This window comes from Accipiter gentilis, chromosome 33 (assembly GCF_929443795.1).
Source record: "Accipiter gentilis chromosome 33, bAccGen1.1, whole genome shotgun sequence".
Taxonomy (NCBI): domain Eukaryota; kingdom Metazoa; phylum Chordata; class Aves; order Accipitriformes; family Accipitridae; genus Astur; species Astur gentilis.
Genome location: NC_064912.1, coordinates 232,590 through 258,325, shown reverse-complemented (window position 1 = coordinate 258,325; position 25,736 = coordinate 232,590). Strand labels below are relative to the sequence as shown.

Below are 25,736 nucleotides of genomic sequence, written 5' to 3'. Positions count from 1 at the left end.
TTGGCCCAAGTCAGGAGACCCCCCCCCATGCTCTCAGGATACCCACCTGAGAGTACCCCAGGAGCTGGGTGAAGGAGGTTGGTCCCAGATGGTCCCTCTCCAAAAGCTGCCTTTTCCCCTTGAAAAAGAAAAGCAACGCTGGAAAATAATAAAATAAATGATAATTCTTTATTTTCTTCCTGGCCCAGATCATTCCAGTTTCACCCTGTTTGGGGGGGCTTTTTTGCTGCAGCAGTGAGGGGAGGGAAATGTTGCCCGTGGATTTGGCTCTGGCCACCCTTTGCTGGTGCTCGGTGGCCCCCCCGGACACCTTTGCACTGCCCTTGCCTGCACTTTTGCCTTCTCCTGCTGGAAAAAACCCACAAAAAAACCCACCCCAGATGTCAAACATTAACCCAAACCACCTGTTGGCCGGGTTATATAGATCACCCCGATGCTCGTGGAGTGAGGATACTATGGGAGCAAGAGAAGCTTTTTGGGGGTGAAATCCCTCCCTTTTGGGGCTCTGTCAGCGTGGGGCAGGCGTGCATGGCTGTGGGGTGTTCCCGGGGTCTCACGGTGGCAGCATGGCTTTCGCCAGCCTCCTGGAGCACGTGGGGGGCATGGGACGTTTCCAGGTGGCCTCGGTGCTCCTCCTGGCCCTGCCCATCCTCATGATGGCCAGTCACAACCTTCTGCAGAACTTCACGGCCGCCACCAGCGACCATCGCTGCCGGCTTCACTGGGAAGCCAACGCCACCAGCATCGACCCCCAGGACCTGCTGAAGGTCTCGGTTCCCCAAGGTGAGCGGTGCCGGCGCTTCGTGACACCACAGTGGTGGCTTTTGGAGGCGAACGGCTCAGCTCCCAACACCAGCTGGCTGGAGACAGAGCCCTGCCGCGATGGTTGGACCTATGACCGCAGCGTCTTCACCAGCACCATCATCACTGAGGTAGGATGGCAGCAGCAGTGGGGTGGGATGTGGGGCTGGCGGCAGGTTTCACCCAATCCCGTGTGCGGTTCCCACCTTGAGGCACCGGCGAAGGGTCCGCTGTCACCACGACATTGGCTTCTTCCAGCTGGAGCATCTTCCCCGCTCAACCCTTGGTGGAGGCACTCAATGCCCTGAGAGCTCAGGACAAGAAAGGGGGGGATGAGGGGGTTGGTGGCCATCAACAAGGGGGTCAAAAAGGAGCCAGATGACCCCTGGAAGGAGCTTCCAACCATGGGGATGCTGGGAAGGGCGGCCAAGTGTTTCGTGGCACCATCTTGGCGTTTCCATTGGCCATCCGTTGGCTGTTGTGTTGGGTCAACCCTATCTGCCACCACAGCCAGTTTTTGGGGGGGGTCAGGAGGAAGGCCAAGAGGGGCCTCCCCCCGATCTCTGTCCCACCCCACGTCTTTGCCCCTTGGCAGTGGGACCTGGTGTGCAGCTCCCGGAGCCTGAAGCAGTTGGCCCAGTCGCTCTACATGACTGGCATCTTGGTGGGCGGCATCATCTTTGGGGGTCTCTCGGACAGGTGAGGGTGGGGGGGACACCCCCCTACCCATGGGGAGGTGGGGCAGCGTCATGGAGATTGTCTCACCTCCTCTTCCTCCTCCTTCCCCCTCTCTTCCTCCTCCTCCCCCACCTCTTCTTCCTCCTCACCGCCCAGGTTCGGCCGCCGGTCAGTGCTCACCTGGTGCTACCTTCAGATGGGCACCATGGGGATATGCTCCTCCTTCGCCCCCACTTTCACCGTTTATTGCCTCTTCCGCTTCCTCACGGGCATGGCCTTCTCCGGCATCCTCCTCAACAGCGTCTCCCTCTGTACGTGGCCACCACCAACCCCATGGTACCAGCCCCGGACACCCTCCTGGTCCGCTCCATGTCTCCGTGTGTCTCGGCAGCTTTGGAGTGGATGCCCACTCGCACCCGGGCACTCGTGGGGACCTTCATGGGTTACTGGTACACCATCGGGCAGTTCCTGCTGGCTGGGGTCGCCTACGCCATCCCTGATTGGCGCTGGCTGCAGTTCACCGTGTCGGTGCCCTTCTTGTGCTTCTTCCTCTACTCATGGTGAGGAGGAGAGGGAGGAATGGAGACGTGGATGGAAGGATGGATGGAACGATGGAGGGTTGGATGGGTGGGTGGGTGGAAGGGAAGTTGGGTGCAAAGATGGATGGACGGATGAAGAGAAGGTGCAAGGATGGGTGGAGGGTTGGGTGGTTGGGGGGGTGGATGGAATGATGGAGGGATGGATTGACAGACGGAGGGATGGACGGATGGAGGGATGGATGGATGGACGGAAGGTTGCATGGATGGGTGGGTGGAATGGGAGATGGGTGCAAATATGGATGGACAGATGAAGTGAAGGTGCAAAGATGAAGAGAGGGTTGGATGGATGGATGGAGGATTGGATGGACGGAGGGTTGGGGGGGTGGATGGGATGATGGATGGACAGACGGAGGGAGGGATGGATGGAATGATGGAAGGTTGCGTGGGTGGGTGGAAGGGGAGATGGGTGCAAAGATGGATGGACAGATGAAGAGAAGGTGCAAGAATGGGTGGAGGGTTGGATGGATGGAACGTTGGATGGACAGAGGGTTGGATGGACGGATCGAAGCACGGAGAGCTGGCTGGAGGGACAGAGACGTAGATCGCTGGTGGCAGGGTCACATGGATGGTGGGATGATCTTTGGGATCCTGTCCCCATCTCCTCTGCAGGTGGTTAACAGAGTCAGCTCGCTGGCTGGTCATGGTGGGGAAGTCCCACCAGGCCCTCAAGGAGCTCCAGAAAGTGGCCAGGATAAATGGGAAGAAAGAGGAAGGGGAGAAGCTCGACATAGAAGTAAAAGGCTCTGGCTGGGTCCCCTGGGGCACCTCTGGGGTGTTTTATGGCGGGCGGGGGAAAGCGGCCCCACTCTCCTGGCCCTCATGTAGAGGGCCAACAGTGGGGCTCCCCTACACCCATCTTTCCAGCCCCTTAACCAACCATCCGTCCCCATAGACAACTCCCCATCCATCCCCCTATACAACCATCCACCCGTCTCTCCAGCCATCGCCATCTCCATCCATCCCATCCCATCTGCAGCCAACCATCCCGCCATCTGTCCACCATCTCCATCCCCCATCTCCATCCATCTGACCATCCATCTGTTCCTCCATCCCTCCTCCCACCCACTCTTCACCCATCCTGCCCAGAGCTTAATTCCCCCCCTTCCCCTGCTCCATCCTGGTTCCACTCTCTGCTCCTCCCACCGCTGCCCCCCCCTCCCAGGGAAAAGAGGGACCACAGAGCCCCGACCCCACCCCAGAGCCCCCCCCTCTTCCTCTAGGTCTTGAGGTCCTACATGCAGAAGGAAATGGCTTCATCAAGGAGTCACCACACGGCGGTTGACCTGGTCCGGACGCCCGTCGTGCGCCGCATCTCTTGTTGCCTCTGCTTCGTGTGGTACGCCCGGCAGTGGAGGACATCAGTGGGTGGTTGTCCATCCTTCCCCCCACCCCTAGTCGTTGATCCACCTGTCTTGCTAGCCACCCCTCCAAACACTCACCTTAGCTGGGTCCTTGCTGGAAAGGGAAACTGAGTCATGGTGCAGGACTGTCAACAGAAGTCTCTTGGCCCACACGTACTCCAGAAAGGGACACAGATCTCCTGGCTGGATCCCCCCCAGCCAGGGGATGGTGTGTGACCCCCACATCCCACTCCACACCTCTCCACAGGTGACATTTGCCCCCCCCTGACCCCCGACCTCTTCTTGGCCTAGGTTCTCCACCAGCTTTGCCTACTATGGGCTGGCCATGGACCTGCAAAATTTTGACTTCAACATCTATGTGATCCAGCTCGTCTTTGGGGCTGTGGACATCCCAGCCAAGCTGGTCTCCATCCTCACCATGACCTTTGTGGGGCGACGCTTCACCCAGTCCTTTGCCCTCATCCTGGCTGGCTTGGCCATCTTGGCCAATGTCTTGGTGCCACGAGGTGAGGGCTGGGGGTGGTGGCAGCTGTGTCCCCTTCATCTCCAGCCCATAAAGCACCATCTGGGAGGGCCAAAACAAGCTCAACTCCTTAATGCAATCCACGGGCTGAGTGGTTTTAGCTTTTTACAGGCGATTTGCCTGAAATTCTGGTGTTTGGGGTCTCCACTCTCCATCACCCACCGCCACCCCAACCCAACTCCCAACTAGTGACACCAAAGCGAGTCGCAGATGTCCTGTCCTCATCCCCACAGACCTGCGGACACTTCGGACTGCCCTGGCCGTCTTCGGGAAGGGTTGCTTAGCTGCGTCCTTCAACTGCGTCTTCCTCTACACGGGTGAGCTCTACCCCACCGTTATTCGGTAAGGAGTGGGCTGCGGGTTGGGGGAGGTGCCGGGGTGGCCGTGACCATGCAGGCTGGTCCCTCAGAGCCTCTCGGTGTCCCGCAGGCAGACGGGCATGGGGTTGGCCAACACCATGGCCCGTCTGGGCAGCATCACGGCCCCCTTGGTGAAGATGGCGGGCGAGGTCTTCCCCACGTTGCCCTTCATCATCTACGGGGCAGCCCCCGTGGTGTCGGGGCTGGTGGCCATCTTCCTGCCAGAGACACGGGACAAGGCTCTGCCTGAGACTGTGGAGGAGGTGGAGGGCAGGTGGGACTGGAGGGACTGAAGGACAAGGGGAGGGACAGATGGATGCGTGGAGAGAGGGAGGGATGGTGGGAGAGAAGGATCGGTTGGACATCGGGATGGACAGATGGAGGATTGGTTATATGGGGACATGGACGGAATGGAGGGATGGAGGATTGGTTGAGTGTGGTGATGGGCGGACGGACGGATGGACAGGAGTGGCTGGGATTGGACAGAGATTGGTGGGTGGATGGATAGGAAGAAGAGTACGGCCACAGCTGGATGAAAGGATGGATGTTTATGAAGACGGATGGATGGGTGATGGACGGACAGGTCAATGGGGAAGGAGGGGGAACAGTAACATGAAAATGCACCTGCCCCCCCCAAAAAACCCACCCCCATCCTCCCTCTCCCACCAGGACCAAGCCCCAGAAGGACGAAGCCCAACATCTCCAGGTCCCACTTGAGCCCACCCAGCCCAGCAGCACCACGGGGCCCTGCTAGTGCCAACCACCCCCGGGGGACCCCCAAACCACAATCTACCCAGCAGATGGGAGGGGGTGCACCCCCTCCCAAGAAGAGCAAAGGGACAGCAATGGCCATGGCCAACTCCTTGCATGGCCAAGGAGGGGACCCAGGCGTCCTCCTCTCCGTGCAGGGTTGGGGGATGGTGCGTCCCCTCCAACCGCCGTGTTGCAGGATGGTTTTTCTGCGCTGGAATAAAAACAATAAAAGCAAAAATCGTGTGAAATGCGGCCAGTGGGAGGGCACGGGGCTGGTGGTGGGGGTTGTTTTCCCACGGCCGCGGGGGGTCCCGCGCAGCCTGGCCGTCCCGCCCCAAAGGCAAATATGGGACTCAGCGGGGTGCTGTGGCCTCGGCATCGCGCCCCCCCCGTCCACGGTCCCCTCCTCCCCTCTGCCCGCGCTGGAGCCGCGAGAGAGGGAGAGTCACACTCAAGAGCACAGGGAGGACCCAGGCATCCTGAGGACCCAGGATCCCAAGGACCCAGGTGTCCGTGTGCCCAGGGATCCCAAGGACCCAGATGTCCCACCACCTAGGCATCCCAAGGACCCAGAGATCCAGGTACCCAGACGTCCCAAGGACCCAAGCGTCCGGTCACCCAACGCACACCGCACCCTCTTCTCCAACCACCCAGCCAGCAAGGACCCAGGTGTCCTGCCCCCCCAAGCCACCCCCAAGTCCCCTGGTCGCTGCCCTGTCCTGCCCATGCTCCGCTGCCTCCCGCTGCCCTCCTGCCCGGGGTCCAAGGGGCTCCCAGGGATCCGGTTCAGGGCCCCCGGGGACTTTGTCTCCTGAATGATCCACCACGGATGGTGAAAACAAGCCAGAGGGGGCTGGGGGACTCCCCATCCACCTGGGGTCAGAGGCTTCCTCGGCGAGGAAGAGGATGGAGAGGATGGGATGGCCCCAGGGAGCCGGTGGGCATCCCTGCTTGGGGACCGGTGTGTCCAACACCGGCATTTCCGCCTGACCATCATCTCCACCGACCCATAGCGGGATCTGGTCCCACTGGAGTCAAACGTTAACCGGGACCAAGGGTGGCTTTAAATAGGAGCAGGGACAGGGACGGGGACGGGGCTCTGGCCATGGGCAGCCACAGGGCCAAGGGGTGGTAACTGCTGGCAGACAGCTCCAGGGAGCGGGATTTGGTGCTGGGAGAGGTCAGGCAATAGCTGGAGCGACGGACAGGTGAGTGGATCAATAGAGAGATCAATGTGCTGATCAGGGGAGAGAGAGGCCAGTGGATTGGTCAAGAGAGAGCTTAAAGCTCACTAGGTTGATCAATAGAGAGAAAAACTGATCAATAGAAAGATTATATGACAACAGATTGAGATTAAAGACTAATAGATTGATCAATTGAGAGAAAGACTGATCGATGGAAAGATTATAGGTCAAGAGATTGATCAACAGAGAGATTAAGATCGATACGTTGATCAACAGAAAGATTGTATGTCAATAGATTGATCAATAGTGACATTAACGCTCAACAGATTAATCAATAGAGACCGACAGACCAGTCAATAGAGAGATTAAGGTCACTATATTGAGCAATAGATTACAGGTCAATAGGTTGATTAATAGCGACAGACCAATAGACCAATCAATAGAGAGATTAAAGGTCAATGAATCAATCAATAGAAGGATTATAGGCCAGTAGACTGGTCAATAGAGACATTAAGATTGATACACTGATCAGCAGAAAGATTATAAATCCATAAATGGATCAATAGACAAATATATTGATCAACAGCGGCGGAGATCATTAGACTGATCGGTGGATCACGGTTCAATAGATTCATCAATAGAAAAATACAGACCAATAGATTGATCAATGAACAGATTATAGATCAATTTATTGGTAATAGAGATACACAGACCATCAGATGGATCAATAGAGGTGCTGTAGATCAATAGATTGATCAACAGAAATATATAGACCAATAAATTAAGAAATAAAGTGAGAGATCATGGACTAATTGATGATCAACACATTATAGATAATAGAGATCTAAAGATCAATAATTTATCAATAGAGAAAGAGCTCACTGGATTGATCGACAGGGAGACCAATAGATCGATCAATAAAGGGGGCAGATCAATAAGTTGATCACTGGACCTATGCAAATCAGCAGCTAAATCAATTTATTGATAGGGTGAGGAGTCAATAGATGGGCAGAGGGACAGGCGAACAGTCCCACCAGCCGGATGATGGTTGGCAGGGACAATAGAGAAATCCATCCATCGATTGATTGATTGATTGACCGAGGGGTGAAGGACGGCCGGAGAAAGAGAGAGGGGGAGTGGCAGAGGGAGGGAGGGAGGGACGGATGGACGGAGGGACGGACGGAGGGACAGTGGGTGGCCAGAGAGACCGAGCTGGGAACCGAGAGAGTGGCAGAGAGAGGAAGAGGAGCCAAACGGCAGGTAGGGATCGATTGATCGCAAGGGATCATTGGCGGGATGAACCTATTGAGAGATTGGTAGGACAGAAGGGAGAGAGGATGGACTGATTGATCAATAATAAGGGGGAGGGAGGAGGGAGAGCAACAAGGGGCAGAGCTGATAGCTCGAAATAAATAATCAGTGACTGATGGGTCAATAGAGACTGAGACTGATAGAATGATAGGTAGATTGATCAATTAGATCTATAGATTGATAGATCAATAGATTGATAGACAGAGGGACTGACAGACTGACAGAGACTGATAGATCAATAGACACCCTGACAGGCCAATAGAGACCGATAGATTGATAGTGACACGGATAGATTGTTTTGGCAGATCAATAGACTGATAGATTGATTGATTGATAGAGGCACCGATAGATCAATAGAGCAACCAACAGCTCAACAGAAAGACTGATAGATTGGTACGTTGATAGACTGATTGACAGACCTATAGAGAGAGTGATAGACCGATGGATGGATCAATCAATAGATCAATAGACCTATAGGTAGATTTATTGATAGACCAATAAATAGACAGATCGATAGACCGATCAACAGGTGATCAATAGAGGGTCCTCGATTCCTTCCTCCATCTGTCCCTCCCTTGATCTCCCCTTTGATCCCTTGGTCCATCCCGCTGCCCGTCCCTCTGTCCCGCCCTCGCTCTGTCCGTTCGTCCATCCCTCCTCCTCGGCTCTTCCTCCGCTTGGCCCAGCCGCCCCTCGGTCACCCCTCGGCCATTCCTGGTCCCGTCCCTCGGCCAATCCTGATCTCGTCCCTCCACCATCCTCCTACCCACCCCTCGGTCCTTCCTCTGCTGTGTCCCTCCTCCATCCCTTGGCCCATCCTTGGAGCCATCCCTCATCCCTTCCTCCAAACCACCCCTCGGCCCTTCCTCGGCCAGCCCTTGGCCAGCCCTTGGCCCATCCTTGGATCTTTCCGTTCACTGACCATCCAAACCGCTCCTTGGCCATTCCTAGCCCAGCCCTTGGCCCATCCTTGGGTCCAACCCTCGCCCCTTCCTCCAAACCACCCCTCGGCCATTCCTTGGCCATTCCTAGCCCATCCCTTGGCCCATCCTTCAACCTCTTCTCCTCCTTCCACCCTCCAGCTGACCTGGGGCCCCCCCCGGCTCCATCCCTCATCCCACCATGACCTTCGTGGAGCTGCTGGCCCGCCTGGGCGGGATGGGCCGCTTCCAGGTGACCTACGTGGCCGCCTTGGCCGTTCCGCTGCTCATGCTGGCCAGCCACAACCTGCTACAGAACTTCACCGCTGGTGTCCCCGAGCACCACTGCCGGCCTCGGCCCGTGGCCAATGAGAGCACCGGGGACGTCCCACTCCTCGTCTCCATCCCCTCCGACGGCCACCACCGTCCCCAGCGTTGCCGCCGCTATGTGGAACCCCAATGGCACCTCTTGGAGGTCAACGGCACGGTCAACGGCACGGCCAACGGGGCGGCCACCGAGCCTTGCCGTGACGGCTGGACCTATCGCGACGGCGTCTTCGCTCACACCATCGTCACCGAGGTGAGGGGTGCCCCACAGCCCCCCTGGGCGGTGGTGGGCACCCAGCCGTCCGGGTGTTGACCCCCGTGTCCTCTCCTGGTGGCAGTGGGACCTGGTGTGCGAGTCCAAGAGGTTGAGGCAGGTGGCCCAATCCATCTACATGGCCGGGATCCTCCTGGGCTCTGGACTCTTCGGAGTCCTCTCTGACAAGTGCGTGGCCACCCCGGAGCAGTACTGGGATGAACTGGGGGAAGCTGGGAAGGGGAAGAGGGGAGGCGTATGCACAGGGATGTCCTCCCGTCCCTCTGGCCCTGGCGTCCCCAGTGCCCCTGGGGTGGCTCTGCCCCAGTACAGCTTGTCCCACTGTCCCCACTGCCCCCAAGTCACTCATCCCAGTATTCCCAGTGCCCATATTCCCTGTCCCTGTGTTCCAAATGCCTTGTGTCCCCATCCCAGTGCCCCACGTCCCTCTGTCAGAATTCCCAGCACCCTGTATCCCCCCCATACCAGTGCCTATGTCCCCATCCTAGTGGCTCCAGCACCCCGCAATCCCCATCCCAGTATCTCCAGCACCCCATGTCTCCCATCCCAGCACCCCCAGTGTCTCGTGCCCCTGTCCCACCACCCCATATTGGCATCCCAGTCCCCATGTCCCCCGTCCCAGTGTCCCCAGCGCCGTGTCCCAGCAGGTTCGGGCGCCGGGCGCTGCTGACCTGGTGCTACCTGCAGCTGGGGGCGACGGGGGCCGGCACCGCGGCCGCCCCCACCTTCGTCGTCTACTGTCTCTGCCGCTTCCTGGCGGGCCTGGCCATGGCCGGGGTCTCCCTCAACTCCGCCTCCCTCTGTGAGCTGGGGACCCGGGGTCTGGGCTTCATCCTACCACCCCTACCCCGTGGGAAGCACCCAGGCACCAATCCCACCACCGTTGACCCTTGGGAGGGACCCAGCCTCCAACCCTACTACTGTTGACCCACGGGAGGGACCCAAGCTCCAACCCTACCACCGTTGACCCACGGGAGGGACCCAAGCTCCAACCCTACCACCATTGACCCTTGGGAGGGACCCAGCCTCCACCGTTGACCCACGGGAGGGACCCAAGCTCCAACCCTACCACCATTGACCCTTGGGAGGGACCCAAGCTCCACCATTGACACACGGGAGGGACCCAAACTCCAACCCTACCACCGTTGACCCACGGGAACGACCCAGGCTCCAGTATTGACCTTGGGAGGGACCCAAGCTCCACTGTTGACCCACGGGAGGGACCCAGATACCCCATTTTGGCCCTATGCCATGGGATAGACCCCACCACCCGTGTGCTGACGGTTGCCCCGCAGGCATGGAGTGGATCCCAACGGAAGCCCGTGCTGTGGTGGGCACCATCAATGGCTACTGCTACACCTTGGGGCAGTTTGTGCTGGCGGCCGCGGCCTTCGGCGTCCCTCACTGGCGCTGGCTCCAGCTCGTCGTCTCCCTCCCCTTCTTCCTCTTCTTCCTCTACTCCTGGTACGGGGAAGCCAGGCCACCAGCCGGCCATCCTCCTTGGTTGCGGGGGGAAAAGGTGGATCTGTGGATCTTGGGGTGTCTGGGTTCCTTAGGGGTGATGGTGGGGACACCTGGGTCCTCCATGGGTGGTGGGGTGTGTAGGGTGGGTGCAGGGACCCCCTTGGGCGCCTGGGTCCCCCGTAACCCCTCTTCCCCATCCCCCCCCAGGCTGTTCGTGGAGTCAGCCCGGTGGCAGGTGATTTCGGGGAGACCCGACCTGGCCCTGAAGGGGCTCCGCAAAGTCGCCCGCGTCAACAGGAGGAAGGAGGAGGGGGACAAACTCAGCGAGGAGGTGATGGGTGGTCCCAGGGCCTCCCGGAGCCCCCCCCCCAGATCCCTCTGATCCCCCAGATGCCCCCCAGATCCTTCTGGTCTACCCCCTACACCCCCCAGGTCCCCCCAATCTCCCCTAGATCCCCCCACTTCCTCCCCTACATCCCTGCACGTCCCCAGCTCCCTCCCAGATCTCACTAGATCCCCCCAATCCTTCCAGAACCCCCTCATTCTCCCTTTGATCCCCCCCAATTCCTCTCTATTCAGCCTAGACCCCCTTTACCCCTCATAGATACTTCCCCCCCCCCCTTAGATCCCACCTATATCCCTCCTGATCACCTGGACCCCCCCACATTCCCTGTGTCCTTCTTAGATCTCTCCAACACCCCCCCATCCCTCCAGATCACCTGGATCCCCCCAAGACCCCTTGTGTCCCTCCTAGATCTCTCCAATCCCACCCAGAACCCTCCAATCCCTCCAGATCACCTGGATCCCCCCAAGACCCCTCGCATCCCTCCTAGATCCCTCTGATCCCACCTAGATCCTCCTGATCCCTCCTAGATCTGCCCCGATCCCTCCAATCCCCTCCAGATCACCTGGATCCTCCCAAGACCCCTCGTGTCCCTTCTAGATCCCTCCGATCCCACCTAGATCCCCCCACCATTCCCTCCAATCCCCTCCAGATCACCTCCCCACACCCCTCGCATCCCTCCCAGACCCCTCTGATCCCTCCTAGATCCCCCCCCGATCCCTCCCATCCCCTGATCCCCCCCACCCCTTGGATCCCTCCCCGATCCCCCCAAGATCTCCCCCGTCCCGCAGGCACTGGGAGCGCTGGTCAGGCGGGAGCCGCCGCTGCCGGGGGGGACGCTGGCTGCCCTGGTGCGCACCCCCGGGATGAGGACGGTCTCCTGCGGCGTCTCCTTCGTCTGGCAAGTTTGGGGCCAAACCTCACCTTTCAGGGCAAAACTCACCTTTTGGGGTCAAACCCCACCTCTTGGGGGGCCAAACACCACCTTTTTGGGGGCCAAACCCCACGATTTCAAGGCCAAAACTCACCTTTTGGGCCAAACCCCACCTTTTCGGGGGCCAAACCCTACCTTTCTGGGGGCCAAACCTCACCTTTTTGGGGCCAAAACACCTTGTGGGGCAAAACCCATCCTTTTGGGGTCAAACCCCACTTTTTGGTGTCAAAAGTAATCTTTTTGGGGCCAAATCCCAAGTTTTGGGGGGCCAAACGCCACCTTTTTGGTGCCAAACCTCACATTTTTGGGGCCAAACCCCATCCTTTTGGGGTCAACCCCCACCTTTTGGAGGGCCAAACTCTACCTTTTCAAGGCCAAAACTCACCTTTTGGGGCAAACCCAACCTTTTCAGGGGCCAAACCCTACCTTTTGGGGGGGCAAAACTCACCTTGTGGGGCAAAACCTATCCTTTTGGGGTCAAACCCTAACTTTTGGGGGGGGCCAACCCCCACCTTTTTGGGGCCAAAACTCACCTTTTAGGGCAAACCCCATCTTTTTGGGGTCAACCCTCACCTTTTGGGGGCCCATTCGGTCATGCCTGGTGGGTTTTGCATTGAAATGTTGGGTTTGGGGGGCAGGTTCTCCACCAGTTTCGCCTACTACGGGCTGGCCATGGATCTGCAGGGCTTCGGGGTGGACATCTACCTGAGCCAGCTGGTCTTCGGGGCTGTGGACATCCCGGCCAAGCTGGCCTCGGTGTTGGCCATCAGCTGCGTGGGGCGGCGGGTGGCCCAGGGCGGCTCCTTGGCACTCGCCGGCATCTGCATCCTCGCCAACATCTTTGTGCCGATGGGTGGGTGCCGGGATGGAGGGAGGGATGGATGGAGGACAATGGGATGGGGGACAATGGGATGGAGAAATAAGGGACAATGGGATGGAGGACAATGGGATGAGGGCAATGGGATGGGGGACAATGGGATGGAGGACAATGGGATGAGGACAATGGGATGGGGGAAAATGGGATGGAGGACTATGGGATGGGGACAATGGGATGGAGGGATGGGGGACAATGGGATGGGGGACAATGGGATGGGGGATGGAGGACAATGGGATGGAGAGATGGGGGACAATGGGATGGAGGAATAAGGGACAATGGGGTGGAGGACAATGGGATGGAGGAATAAGGGACAATGGGATGAAGGACAATGGGATGGAGGAATAAGGGACAATGGGATGGAGGAATAAAGAACAATGGGATGGAGGACAATGGGATGGAGGACAATGGGATGGAGGAATAAAGGACAATGGGATGGAGGACAATGGGATGGGGGATGAAGGACAATGGGATGGAGGACAGTGGGATGGAAGGATGGAGGAAGAAGAGGTAGAAGGGTACAGAGAGAAGTTGGAGGGACGGAGGCTGGAAAGATGGAGGTTGGAGGATGATGGGACGGAGGGACAGAGGGTGGAAGGCTGGGTGGAGGTTGGAGGGATGGAGGGAGGGAGGTTGGAGGACCGAGACAGAGGGGTGGGGGGACGTTGGGCGTGCACCGGGGGGACAGCGGCTGAGGTTGAAGGACAGAGGGATGAAGGGTCATCGGAGGGACTTGGGGCACTCGGGGGTGGAGATAGAGGTTGGAGGGAAGGAGGACCACGGGTGGGGTCACTGAGGAGCTGTCGGGGGGGGCTGGAGGTGCGAGACGTCCCACCCCTGTCCCCAGAGCTGCAGACGCTGCGCATGGCCTTCGCGGTGATTGGGAAGGGTTCGCTGGCCGCCTCCTTCAACTGCGCCTACATCTTCTCTGGGGAGCTCTTCCCCACCGTCATCAGGTGGGTGGCTGTCACCTCTGGGGGCTGCTGGCACCACGGCCCGCCCTCCCTCCATCTGTCCATCCCTCCATCCACTCATCCACCTGCCAACCCACCTACCAAGTCATCCTCCACCCATCAGCCCGTCCATCGACCAGCCCACCTACCGACCCAACCACTCATCCTTCCATCCAGCCAGCCACCCCTCAAACCATCCATCCAATCACCTTTCCACCCATCCAACCACTTCTTCATCCATCCACCCATCCGCCAACCCCTCCATCCACCAACCCCTTCATCCATCCAACCGTCACCAAGCCCTCCATCACTCGACCACTGCATCCATCCAACCACCTCTTCATCCATCCATCCATCACCAAGCCCTCCATCCCTCAACCCCTCCATCCATCCAACCTCTTCATGCAACCCCTTCATCCATCCACCTCTCCATCCATCAACTCCTCCAACCCTCAATCCCTCCATCCAACCACCTCTTTACCCATCCAACTACCTTTTCATCCATCCACCCATCATCAAGCCCTCCATCACTCAACCACTCCATCCATCCATCCATCCAACCACTCCATCCATCCATCATCAACCACTCCAACCCTCAACCCCTCCATCCATCCAACCACCTCTCCATCCGTCCATCCACCCACTGCTCCCTCTCCCTGGCACAGGCAGACGGGGATGGGCCTGGGGGGCACCATGGCCCGCGTGGGTGGCATGGTGGCCCCGTTGGTGCGCATGGCAGCTGATGTGACCCCAGTGCTGCCCCTCGTCATCTATGGGGCTGCCCCCATCATCTCGGCCATCGCCACGTGCTTCCTGCCCGAGACCCGCAACATGCCCCTGCCCGAGACCGTCAAGGACGTCGAGAGACGGTGAGGAGCTCCCCAGGGCAGCGGCCTTGGCCACCCCGAGGGACCCCGTCCCCACCAGATCCCCTTTTTCTCCCCGAGAGACCCTGTCCCCACCAGATCCCCTTTTTCTCCCCAATCCTTTTGTGGTGGACACAACGGGTGGGGGGTGAAATCCTCCTATTAGGGCAAGATGGCTTTCTTGGAGGAATGCAGAAGGTTTTGGGGAGAGAAGGGTTGAGGGTTTTGGGGCAAGAAGGGATGAAAAGGGATAAAGGTTTGGGGGCGAGAAGGGACAAAAAGGGATGAAAGTTTTGGGGTTGGTAAGGGACGAAAGTTTTGGAGTGAGAAGGGACAAAAGGGGATGAAGGTTTTGGGGTGAGAAAGGATGAAGATTTTGGGGCAAGAAGGGATGAAGTTTTTGGGGCGAGAAGGGACAAAGGTTTTGGGGTGAGAAGGGACAAAAAGAGATGAAGGTTTTGAGGTTGGGAAGGGATGAAGGTTTTGGGACAAGAAGGGACAAAGGTTTTGGGGTTGGGAAGGAATGAAGGTTTTGGGGTGAGAAGGGACAAAGGTTTTGGGGTGAGAAGGGATGAAAAGGGACAAAGGTTTTGGGGTCGGGAAGGGACCAAGGTTTTGGGGAAGAAAGGTTGAAGGTTTTGGGGTTTCTCTTCCCCCGGTGCGGCCACAGAGCAGGTCACCTCAAGGACGAGGAGGTCACCGTCCCTCTGAGCACCACCAAGACCAAGGATGGCGTCTGAGGGGGAAGAGGTCGGGCATCGGGGACACCTGGGTCCTGCCGGGCCAGTGGGGACGGGGGGGACCGGACCCTGGGGGGGACACGTCCCCCCACCCCAGAGTCGATATCCCCCACCCAGACGCTATTTATTTAATCCCAATAAAACCTCATTGCAACGTTGCTGTTTGATATCAACCGCTGCCCTCCCGAGGGTCCCCCCAACCTCCCCGAGGGAACCCAGATATTCGGGGACCCCCACCCTGACCCCCCCCCAAAGGAGAATTATGAGGATTGATTTCTCCCATATATTACCCAGATGCCTGGGTCCTGGTTCTCAAGCTCCGGCCTTTGCCCCAATTCGGGTGATTTAGCTGCAAAATAAATCTGCAAAGAGATTAATTCTCATGTCAAGCCAGGGTCAGCGGGTGGCAAAAGCCCCTAATGGGGCAGATTTTACCCCCAAAAACAGGATAGCCCAACCCCAATAGCAGCCCTCAAAGAAGCCACAACCCAGCACCTAAATGGGGTTTATTTACCCCCCAAAATAGGGCAGCTCAATCCCAGTGTTAGCCCTCAGAGAAGCCACATCCCAGCACCTAAATGGCTGGTTTTCACCCCGAAAATCAGGGCAGCACAAACCCAATAGCAGCCCTCAGAAAAGCCACATCCCAGCACCAACAGATGTTTTTTACCCCAAACCCAGGCACCCCCCCCCAACACCCCTATTTTTGCCCCAAAACGTCCTCACTTCCACACCACTGCGTTTTTTATCCATTTTTATTATGAAAACAAGCTGTTTTGGTGTCGCTTCGGTTTTTTTTTTTTCCGGATAAGACACAACCGTGAAGCTTTGCCGAGGGGAAATTGGGTAAAACCCACCCGTTTAGGGACATTTTATCGTCCCGCCCCCATCAGGGCGCGAAAATGGGGGAAAACCCACCCATTTTTAACCAAAACGCCTTCATTTCCACCCGAATCGCGCTCAAGGAGGGGAAGGAGAGAAACCACCGGGCTGGAGCTGCTTTGTCACCCAGATCCTTTTTTTTTTTTTTTTGGTGTGGCAGTATTTTTTAGAGATTTTGGTAAATTTTGAGCGGTTTTGGTTAATATGGAGCTATTTCAGTCACTTTCGGGGCTGTTTTGGTCATTTTGGGGGCGCTATTTTGAGGCCACTTTTCTGCTAATGGGCCCAGTTTTGGGGCTGCTCTGCTGCCATCCCGGTTGGCTCCTCTCTTTTGGGGGGTTCTCGGAGGTGAAATTCAGGGTGTAGTGGTGGGGAGGAGGGGTTCGGAGGTAGGTTTTTAAAGTTGATTTTTAGAAAAAACAGGCACATTCAGTCAACGGGACCCTTGGGGGGGGCGGACGGGGATAGTGGGGTGGCCCCAGAGAGCCCCAAAACAGTGGCGTCTCCTATCTCTCCCCGTCAGCGGCGTTTTGGGGGTGAAAGTGGCTTTCCCCCCCCCAAAAGAAATCCCCCCAAACCCCAAAACAAACCCTGTGCGACCGTGACGGGTTGGGGGGGGGGTATGGGGCAAAGCGTTTCTCCCTCTGCGCCATGTGGGAGCAAGGGAAAACCCCCAAATGGAGGGGTTTTGCCCCGTTTTGCGCCAGCTGGAGGAGGAAGTGGGGGAAAATCCCAAGATGGAGGGATTTTGCCCCGTTTCATGCTGGCCGGAAGAGGATGTCGGGGTGTAAGGCCTCATCTGGGCAGGGGGGGGAACTGGCCAGGCTGTGGGGAGCATCCTCCGAGGCGGGAGAGATGACGGGGCAAAAAGAAATGATAAAAACGGGGAGAAAAATAGGAAATAAAAATAAAAGCAGAGGAAACAATCTCACCCCCCAAAAAAACCCAAGAAATTAACAAAAAGCCCCAAAACTGCGACTGCAGCTGGCGCAGGGGTCTGAATTTTCCCAAGAAAAGGGGGGAAAAAACAAGTTTTTTGGCACGCCGTGTTGCCAGAGAGGCGGTGGAATGGATTCGGGCACCTCGTTTTGGGTGGAAACCTGGGAAACGGCGATGGGAAGGACAGCCCTGTCCCATCCACACTCCCTGGGTGGGGACAGGGTCCCCTCAGGGACACTGCAGTGTCACCCCAAAAGCCACTCTGCAGGGTGGGGACCCGTCAGCGTCACCCTGTCCTCACAGGGGGACTTGCCCCATCTCGCTGCGGGGAGGTGAGAAATAAACCCTTGCGCGGCAAAAATGAATAAAATAAACCCCAACACCCCCTCCCCATGTGGTAAAAAAAAAAACCCAAACAAAAAAAAAAAACCCAAACCAACCCCAAATCAACCAAAAACATGGGGGAGGTTTAAAAAAAAAAAAAAACAAACGAAAAAAGATCCAAAAAAAAACCCCCAAGGGAAAACATGTGGAACGAGGGCACCGGGGAGCCCATCCTGCCGGCGGAGCGGGATCAGGAGTTGTTCTGGTTCTGGTAGATGGAGGCTTTTTCCTTCAGCAGGTCCAGACACAAGTGGCAGCTCCAGCTCCCTGAGGAGAGAAGTACACGTGGGTTCCCTGGTTGCGCCCTCGTTAGGGCTTCGTTAAGGGTCACAGCTTCCTAATTACATGTAGGGAATAAGGAACAGGGTGGAAGGGTGGTGGTTTACAAGGCTGTTTGTGGGTTTGTGAACCTGCAAGTCTTCCTCCTCCTTGTTAACCTTCAAGTGAAGGTGGCCAAGAGAGGGGTTGATAATTAACCGCTGGGATAATTAACCAGCTGCAAGGCGTTATTGAGATTTTTGGGTTGGTTTTTTTGTTGTTGTTGTGAACGCTGTTCTTTTTTGCTTCGACGCCATGAGTCAGCACAAGACAAGGTGAGAAGAAGAGGAGGAAGAAGAGAGATCCCTCTCAGCTTCACCAGTTGATACGAAGACATTTTGGGGTGCAAGGGATGAGGGATGTTGGTGATGGATTTTGGGGTGGTAAAAGGTTTTTCTGCTTCTCCAGCAGAGGAATAACTGGGGAACAGCCAGAATGATGGACCCCATCATTTTCAATTGTGGCATGACAAATCCACGATTGCCCCCAAAAAACCCATGGGTCGAAGTGGGTCTGCATGGCTGAGAAATGTTCTGGGCTGAATTCTGCTTGTTTTGACCCATTTCCAAAACGGAGAGGGAAGATGGGGTTTGGGGGGGCCGGGGGAGTGGCACTCACCTTCCGGCGGCTCCGACATGGGGGGGGTGAGACAGTACATGTGGTAGCCGCGATCGCAGTCATCACAGAAGAGCAGCTGGTCCTAAGCCGAGCGGGCGGGAAAGGGGGGGGAAATTCGGATGATTCAACACGGCCTTGGCTTAAGGACAACACGGAGGGGACGAGGGTCCCACTCTGTCGTCCTCCAAGTTCCATCGGAGCGACCAGAAAGACATCGCCATGTCCTCCAGACTACCAAAAGCACAGTCTTTATACCCCCCCCAAAGATTTTGCCACATCTTACAGACTATTAAAGCCAAGTAATTTCCCCCCCAAAAGACTCTCCCACGTCCTACAGACTACTAAAGCCCAAAGATTTCTCCCCAAAAAAGACTCTGCTGTGCCCTTCTGTCTACTAAAGACCAAAGATTTTCCCCCCAAAAAGCCACTGACATGTCCTATGGACTATTAAAAGCACAAAAATTTCTCCCAGAAAGGCTGCTTTGTGCTATGGAATGTTAAAAGCCCAATGATTTCCCCCAAAGAAAGATTCTGCTGTGTCCTACAGATTATTAAAACACACAGATTTCCCCCCCAAAAAGGCTCTGATGTCCTACGGACTATTAAAACCTCAACCCCAAAGGAAGAGGCTGCTCACAGACCCTCCAAGGCTTTTCCCCATCCCTTCTCCACGGGGCCAGATGGGATGACACCATGGGGTGTCCTCGGAGGGTGCCCTGCTTCTTCTTGGGGGTGGACACTCATGTCATTCTTGGGGGTACTCACATCATTCTGGGGGTACTCAATCATTCTTGGGGGGGTACTCACATCATTCTCGGAGGTGCCGCAGATATTGCAGCACTTGCACTCAATGCATTGCCAGCGGTACGTCTTGACAGCCGCCATCATCACGGGGGTGAACTGCAGGCAGGAGGGGTGCCCTGGGAAGCAGGCAGGACACAAGTGAAGGCAGGGGAGGGGAGGAAGGCAGCCCACGCAACCACGGGGTTGGGGAAGAACTCCACGGCAGGGAAAAAAACCACCTTCTCCCCAGCTCCGACCCGAATCCCTGGCTTTTCTGGGCAGGCAAAGACGCTGGGGATATTTTTGGCAATGCCAGCGGTGGAGAGGATGCTTTTCCCCCCTCCCTTACCTGATCGCCCACAGTCCGAGCACGAGACCAACTCCTCTGGTTGTCCCGTCTTCTTGTTGATTTTGGAGTCTCCCAGGCAGAAATCGCAGTAGTTGTTGGGCAAAGCTAAGCCGTCAGGTCCCTTCTTGGCTGGAAAAGCAGAGTGGGAGAGACAGATTAGCTGCAGGGCAAAGGCTTTCTGCATGGGACCAGGAAAAAACACTTCCACGGCACAAATCCCAATGCTTGGAGCAGCCTTTCCGGCAACCTCTGAGCCCCAGGGCGATGCCACGGGGCTCAAAAGCATCGGGGAAGGGATGCTGCTCACTCCCAGCCCTGGCAGAGGCGATTTCCTGGCTTTGCCGTCTTTTTCATGATGGGGATTTTGGCAGAGGGGGGGTGTTTCGCTTACATTTCTGCTCCTCCGATCGCTGCGAGACAGGAGTGGGGGGCTGCGAATCGTCCTTGTCGTCGCCTTCTTCCTCGGCCAGGTGGGAGTGAGCATAGTGGTAGCTCAATCCTGGCCGATTCTTGTATCGCTTCCCGCAGACTACGGATAGAAATGGGAAAAGTCTGAGCTCACACTGGCGGGGAGTGAGACCCCGCACCCCAAATCATCCAGCATCCCCTGGCCCCCGTCTCCGGGCTTTGAGCACAGAGGGCTGCTCCCCCTTCTGTCCCCAAATCACCTGGAATTTATTAAAACCACCTAAGAACACCCTAATAAAGGGGTTTGGGGCTGACCCTCCAGATCAGGTCCAGAATAGCTGCTGGAGAGGCACCGCAGCCTCCTCTGCACATCCCATCGCAGGAGGCTAAAGCTGATTCAGTGGGCGATCGATACCCACCATGTCCAAGTAACGATGGTAGCTCATTAAGCGCAGCTTTACAGCCCTCAGTAAAGGAGTGAAACCATGCAGGGATCAATTCGAGTGGCAAAACGCGGTCGGAAAGACTGGCGAGGGTGGGGCTGTCATTTCCCACCCAAAAAACATCTCCTAAACCAGCTGGGTAAAAATCCAGGCCATCTTCAATGTCTATGAAGGGGAAACTTCTTTTTTTTGGGACCCCGAGGAGGGAAACTGCAGCTGCCACAGGCACATTTCAGCTCTGCTCTCTCCTCGGACTCACCTGGCTTCTCCAAACCTGACCTGAGTGTGGCTTGAAATCACCCACTGCCCCAAACGCCATCGGTTTGCCCGCTTTCTGCCCCGTTTCTTGCAGGGATTGGGAACTTTCACCCTCGGTTTAACAGCAGGCACTTCCATGGGGAAATCTCTGAGCACCCATGGATTGGGGAAGCACCTTCCCTGCCAGGGAACGGGCTCCCAGCTCACCATCACCGCTTTTCTGGCAGTGAGGGGTTGGCAGCTTTTTAGTTGTGAGGCTCCAAGGACACCCCAAAACTCCCTTTCAGCCCTGTATAGGCACGAGCACGAAGCCGGCACTGGCTTTGCACCCTCCTACCGCCAGCACGGTAGAGGACGGAGGCTGGCTGGGCACAAGGATGAAGATTGGGCTGAAATCCCCCCCAAAAGAGCCAGAGGGGGATTTATGGGCCCCAATGGACAGATTTAGCAATGGATTTTCCCCATGTCTTTCTGCAGCATCCAGGCAAATTGGGGAAAAAGTTGTTTTGGGATGAGATTTCCTGAGACTGGAGTTTTTCCCGTAACATCCTGGACCCTTTCTGGATCAGCTTCCAGGCTCGCTTTGAAGCCTGGAGAAACCCTACCAGGGTTTGCATCCCTTCTCACGCCACTGACTCGCTCAAAAATATGGTGGGGAGAAAGCAGCCCGCTTGACGAAAATGGGGTTTGAACCCCCCCAAGAGAGCCCGATGCAAGCAGCCGCCATTGGCTTTTTGGGACAAAAGCAGCAGGGATTCCCCCCGGGCAAAAGGGTATGCGGGATGCTCAGGATGCTCATCACCCTGGGGGAAAACGCTCGGCATCAGCAGGTCCGGAGCGACTCGGCAAAGCGGCGCGAGCCGAGCCGAAGGAAGCGAAAAACAGCCCGAAAAGCAGCAATTACAACCTTATTACATCAAATTCTGGCTTTCCAGAGCCAACTGAGGGCACAATGGGGTCGGCCCCGTGAGCAGCCACGCGGAGCTGGCAGGCGTTTTCTTCCCCCCACCCCCCCCACGTCCTCCCTCCACCCCCCGCGGGGTTTAAAATTGACCTTTTTTCCCTCCAAAACAAGCAGACCAGTATCTAAACAGGAGTCGGGTTTCCTCCTCCCAAACAGCGAGGAAGAAGAGCCCCCACAAAGACGATCTTGGCTCTCTGGCTTGGCTGCAGGTGTTTATTCGCAGCCTGCCACCAACATTCAACCTCCACCTGCAGCTGACCCATTTTGGGGCTTTTTTTGAAGCAAAAAGGTGGGGTATTTTTTGCGAGACAAGCAGCAACGTACTTCGGCATCTCTTAAAAGGAAGGCGGCACATCCCGCGCGCACGGGATTTGGGAGAGAGGGAAGGGGTTTGGTGGAAACACCGTGGGGTTTTTTCCCATCTCTGCCACCGCGGGGGGGCAGGGGGGATTAATCTTTGTTTTCCCTCTCCGGAGGCCGCTCTGCTGGCACGCATGACCGCCCTTCCCCATTGGAAAAGGGTCAGGCGAGCCCGGAGAGGAGCTGCCGAATCCTGCTGCCGGCGGGGAGGCCAGCTTTGACGTCGCTCGGTGGCCTTTGGCTTCTCCCTCCCCTTCTCCCGTGTCCCCTCCCGCCCCGTCCCTTTTCCCGCAGGCTCCAGCAAGGTTTGGTGAAAACAAAAAACAAAACTAACGTTTCAGGAGAAGAAAGGCAGGAAGGAAATAAAAAAAGCAGACAGAGAGTGGACTACCTCGATCGGGAGGTTTCAAGGTATGCTTTTGTTTGTAACTATCTGAAACACAGAAAGAGAGTCGTGAGAAAACACACACACACCAGGTCACGCACCCGTGCCAAGCGACAGAGGGACTCTTAAAACAAGAAAAAGGGGGAGGAAAAACACAACTACTTTGGGTTTGGGGGTGGGTTTTTTTGGAAGAAGCTAGTGTCAGCTCTTGCAGGACAGGAGGAAGAAGAGAGAAAGGTAATTTCAAAGCCTCACTTGCCCTTTTTTGCTCCGTTTGCCCTGTCAAATTGCTTTTTTGTTCGTTTTTTCCTCCCCTTCCCCAGCTTGAGGAGGAGGAGGGAGGTGAGGAGGAAGCATTGTCAACCCTGGGCTCGCAGAGAAGCGGGCCAGGATGGCCTCGGAAATCAAATCCCTGCCCCTGGAGCTGAGGAGGTTTTTTAGCCAGAGCAGAACCAGTGCACGGTGTTGCGTTTCACAGCTACAAACTCATTAAGTGGCTTTAACGAGGCACGATAGCGCAAAGGGCGGGGCAGGGGCTACGGCCGGCTTCGAAACCAGTCTGACGGACACAGATCCAACTCGAAAGCTGGCTGGGAAAATGGAGGGGCTGTTTTCAACGTTTGCGGGGGTGTTTGCAAGACCGGGAAAGGATTATCCTCATTTCTACGTGCCGGGTGGCTGCACCGCCCTTCGCTTGGGGCGAGATGACCGCATTCCCGGTGGGAAAACTCCAGCCATCTTTGACCGTTGGAGGAGGGCTGAGAGTCCGAGGGGTTCAAAAACACCCTCCCCTAGATGTGTAAATCTACCTTTTGAGGTTTAAAACCCAAATCCCAGCAGACAACCCGATGGATCCCAAAAGTAACACAGCCTGGCTCCACTCCCAGGCCCTAAGCGGCAAGGAGAGGTTTTTAGTACTCACTGTCGCAAGCGTAGGGTTTATCCCTGTCTTCTAATATAGCTGCATCCAGCTTCTTGCGAGCCCCTCCGACCCCTTTGCCCTGGGAAAAACAAGGGGAAAAAGCCAAGGTTTAGGCAAAATTGGGACCCAAAAGGCTCCTGGATGGTGGGGAAGACACCACCAGGGATCTGATGTTGGAGAAAAGCGTGATCCAACAGTGCCACGTAGTGGGTACAGCATGAAATGGTTGTTGGATGTGAGCAGCGAGGACTGCTGCATGGGGCAGAAGGCACTGAAGGATGACCCAAATCCCTCAGGATCCTCAGTCTTTCCCACTTTGGGAAGGGGCAGATGCACGTGAAATCTCTCTACCATACTCTCACCACCTGGTATTTCTCACATGGTAGGTGGTTTTCGGTGACTAACATTCATTAGTGGCTAACGGACATGAGTTATCCAAGTCCCCGGCTTGTGTTTTCTGCTCATCCTGCCCATGAAGTCAAGCACGTCAAGAGTTTTCCCCAACGCGAGGTTCAAAACGGACACAGTCGAGCCCTGGCAGGCGTCAGGGCTGTTTCAGCACAGGCAACATCTCGGATTTGCCAGGAATCGCCACCAAAACAACACTGCAACACAGTTGGACCCACCCGGCTGCCCTCACCTTGGCCTTCCCCTTCCCTCTCCGCTTCGGCGTATCTTCTTCGTAGTCTTCATCATCCAAATCGTCCAGGAAGTCATCTGGCTCAAGAATCCGCTAGGAAAGAGGAGAGGGGTTATTGTAGACAAAACCTTGGCATGGATCAAGGAAAACAGGGAAAAATTGGGAATGAGATACATCAGCATGGCCTCAGTCTTCCGTCAGCAGCCGAATCCGTTCCAAACCTGTAATCCAGAAGGAGAAGAAAGGACGTGGTATTTTGGGGGATAGAGAGGGGATTTGGTACATTTTATCCCCCAAAAAGTGACAGAAGGGCCCAATACAGTGTGAAGATGCTTGAAGAAAGAGTCATCAAGGAAAAGGCAAAAAGAGACGAGGCTTGGAAAAAATTTTCATGCTAAAAAGTGCCATAGAAAAGTCCATGAAGAGGAACATAAGGTTTTTTAGCAAAATTACAATGCAATATCGCACACCTTGCTCTCCCCTGTGCTTATTTAAGGGGATATCTATTAAACCACAGCTATTGGTGGGTAAGGAGGTGAAACTGAAGCCTGCGGGATATCACCTATCGTTAAAGCAGTCAGCTAACGAAGCGGTCTAAAGAAAATCAACTCGCCTTGTGAGGACTGCAACAGGAAAAAGGATTTGGTGGTGCACGACGTCCCCTCCAGCCTGAACTGGGGCTAATCCGTACCAACCCGGGCCAAGATCTGCTAAGCTGAGGCTTTCCACCCCACAGATCACGTCTGTGGGGTTTTTTTGGCAACAAAAAGCAGCTATGACAGTGATCGCGGTGGGTTTAAAGTCTGATTTGTGGCTCTGAGGGGAAAAGGGGGAGCTCCTACAATCCCAGTATCAATTAACAGTAAAGCATCGGCAAGTCTGATGAAGGATGGAGAGCAGGGAAGGTTTTATCCAGCTCCAGACCTTGGCAGACCTTTAATATTTAAAAAAGCTTCCGAGCTGTGCCAAATCAGGGTGAAAAGGGGCTGTTGGACCCAAATTATCCAGCTGAGGGAGGAAAGGGGGAAGACCCCAGTCCCTTTTGTCTCTTTTAAAAGTAAATTTGCGATAAAGAAGAAGATGGCAGGGTCAGGGACTGGCACCTCAGAATCTCAGCAATCATTCCCCCACCACAGCCATTTTGCAAGGGTCTGTGGGTCAATGAGGGATGAAAGCTGTCCTGGGTGCAGAGACACCTAACGCAGAATCTTAAACTGGGTGCCTGAACACAATAAAACCCTGAATTTTGGGGCCAGAAACTCCCTTCCCCTGAATTTTGGGGAGTTTCTAACTAGATCTCCAGTGGCCCCACAAAGCTGGTAGCATCATCTCTGCCCCCCCAAATCCATCCCAAATCCTTCTGCTGCGGCTAAAAGACGCAGAGAAAGCAGAGGGGAAGAAAAAGGGGGTGGAAAATCAGAGCGGTGTCGTGGAGATGTGCATGTTTTACCCTGAAGCTTCCTTTCCCAACATAGAGGGGGTGACCCTCTCTCTGCCATACCTTCCGTGCACGGCTGTTGGTGACAGGGAACTCGCCCAGGCTGTCGTCATCGATGCGGGGGTCCGGGAGGGCACGTTTCTCTAACGGGTCAGTCCTCAACAGGGCTTCCAGGCTGCTGCCGTCCTGAGAGATCAGCCCTTCCTTCTTCAGGGTCTGATCGGTGTCTGCAAGGAGGTGGTGGGGGAAAAGGGAAAAGAAAAATCAGGGTGAAACATTGGTGTGTGCCAAGATCCTGTCTCACCCAGCCATGTTCGCAAGCTTCCCCACTGCAGCAGGGTCAGGCGAAGGGGTTTACCAGCCCTCACCAACATTTACCAT

The 25,736-nt window shown here is 56.1% G+C and overlaps 1 protein-coding gene across 1 annotated transcript; it reads left to right on the top strand.

Annotated features, from left to right (window-relative positions):
* Positions 1 to 18: 18 nt before the first annotated feature.
* LOC126034207 (uncharacterized) lies at positions 19 to 23,269 on the top strand. Its single transcript, XM_049791654.1, has 22 exons — positions 19 to 932; positions 1,397 to 1,500; positions 1,636 to 1,790; positions 1,871 to 2,039; positions 2,688 to 2,811; positions 3,299 to 3,414; positions 3,731 to 3,945; positions 4,196 to 4,304; positions 4,392 to 4,595; positions 4,991 to 5,065; positions 5,271 to 5,858; positions 8,688 to 9,069; positions 9,155 to 9,258; positions 9,738 to 9,892; positions 10,386 to 10,554; positions 10,762 to 10,895; positions 11,699 to 11,798; positions 12,470 to 12,684; positions 13,553 to 13,661; positions 14,324 to 14,527; positions 21,474 to 21,496; positions 22,570 to 23,269. The coding sequence occupies exons 1-22, from the start codon at positions 567 to 569 to the stop codon at positions 22,794 to 22,796; spliced, it is 4,047 nt and encodes a 1,348-aa protein (XP_049647611.1). The 5' UTR covers positions 19 to 566; the 3' UTR covers positions 22,797 to 23,269.
* Positions 23,270 to 25,736: the final 2,467 nt, after the last annotated feature.

Bases quoted from the DNA above. Each gene is read 5' to 3' on its own strand.
- LOC126034207 (XM_049791654.1), top strand. From the start codon at position 567: ATGGCTTTCGCCAGCCTCCTGGAGCACGTGGGGGGCATGGGACGTTTC. The intron at 933-1,396 runs GTAGGATGGCAG...GCCCCTTGGCAG, and splicing joins CCAGCACCATCATCACTGAG to TGGGACCTGGTGTGCAGCTC. The intron at 5,859-8,687 runs GTTCAGGGCCCC...CATCCCTCATCC, and splicing joins AAGGGGCTCCCAGGGATCCG to CACCATGACCTTCGTGGAGC.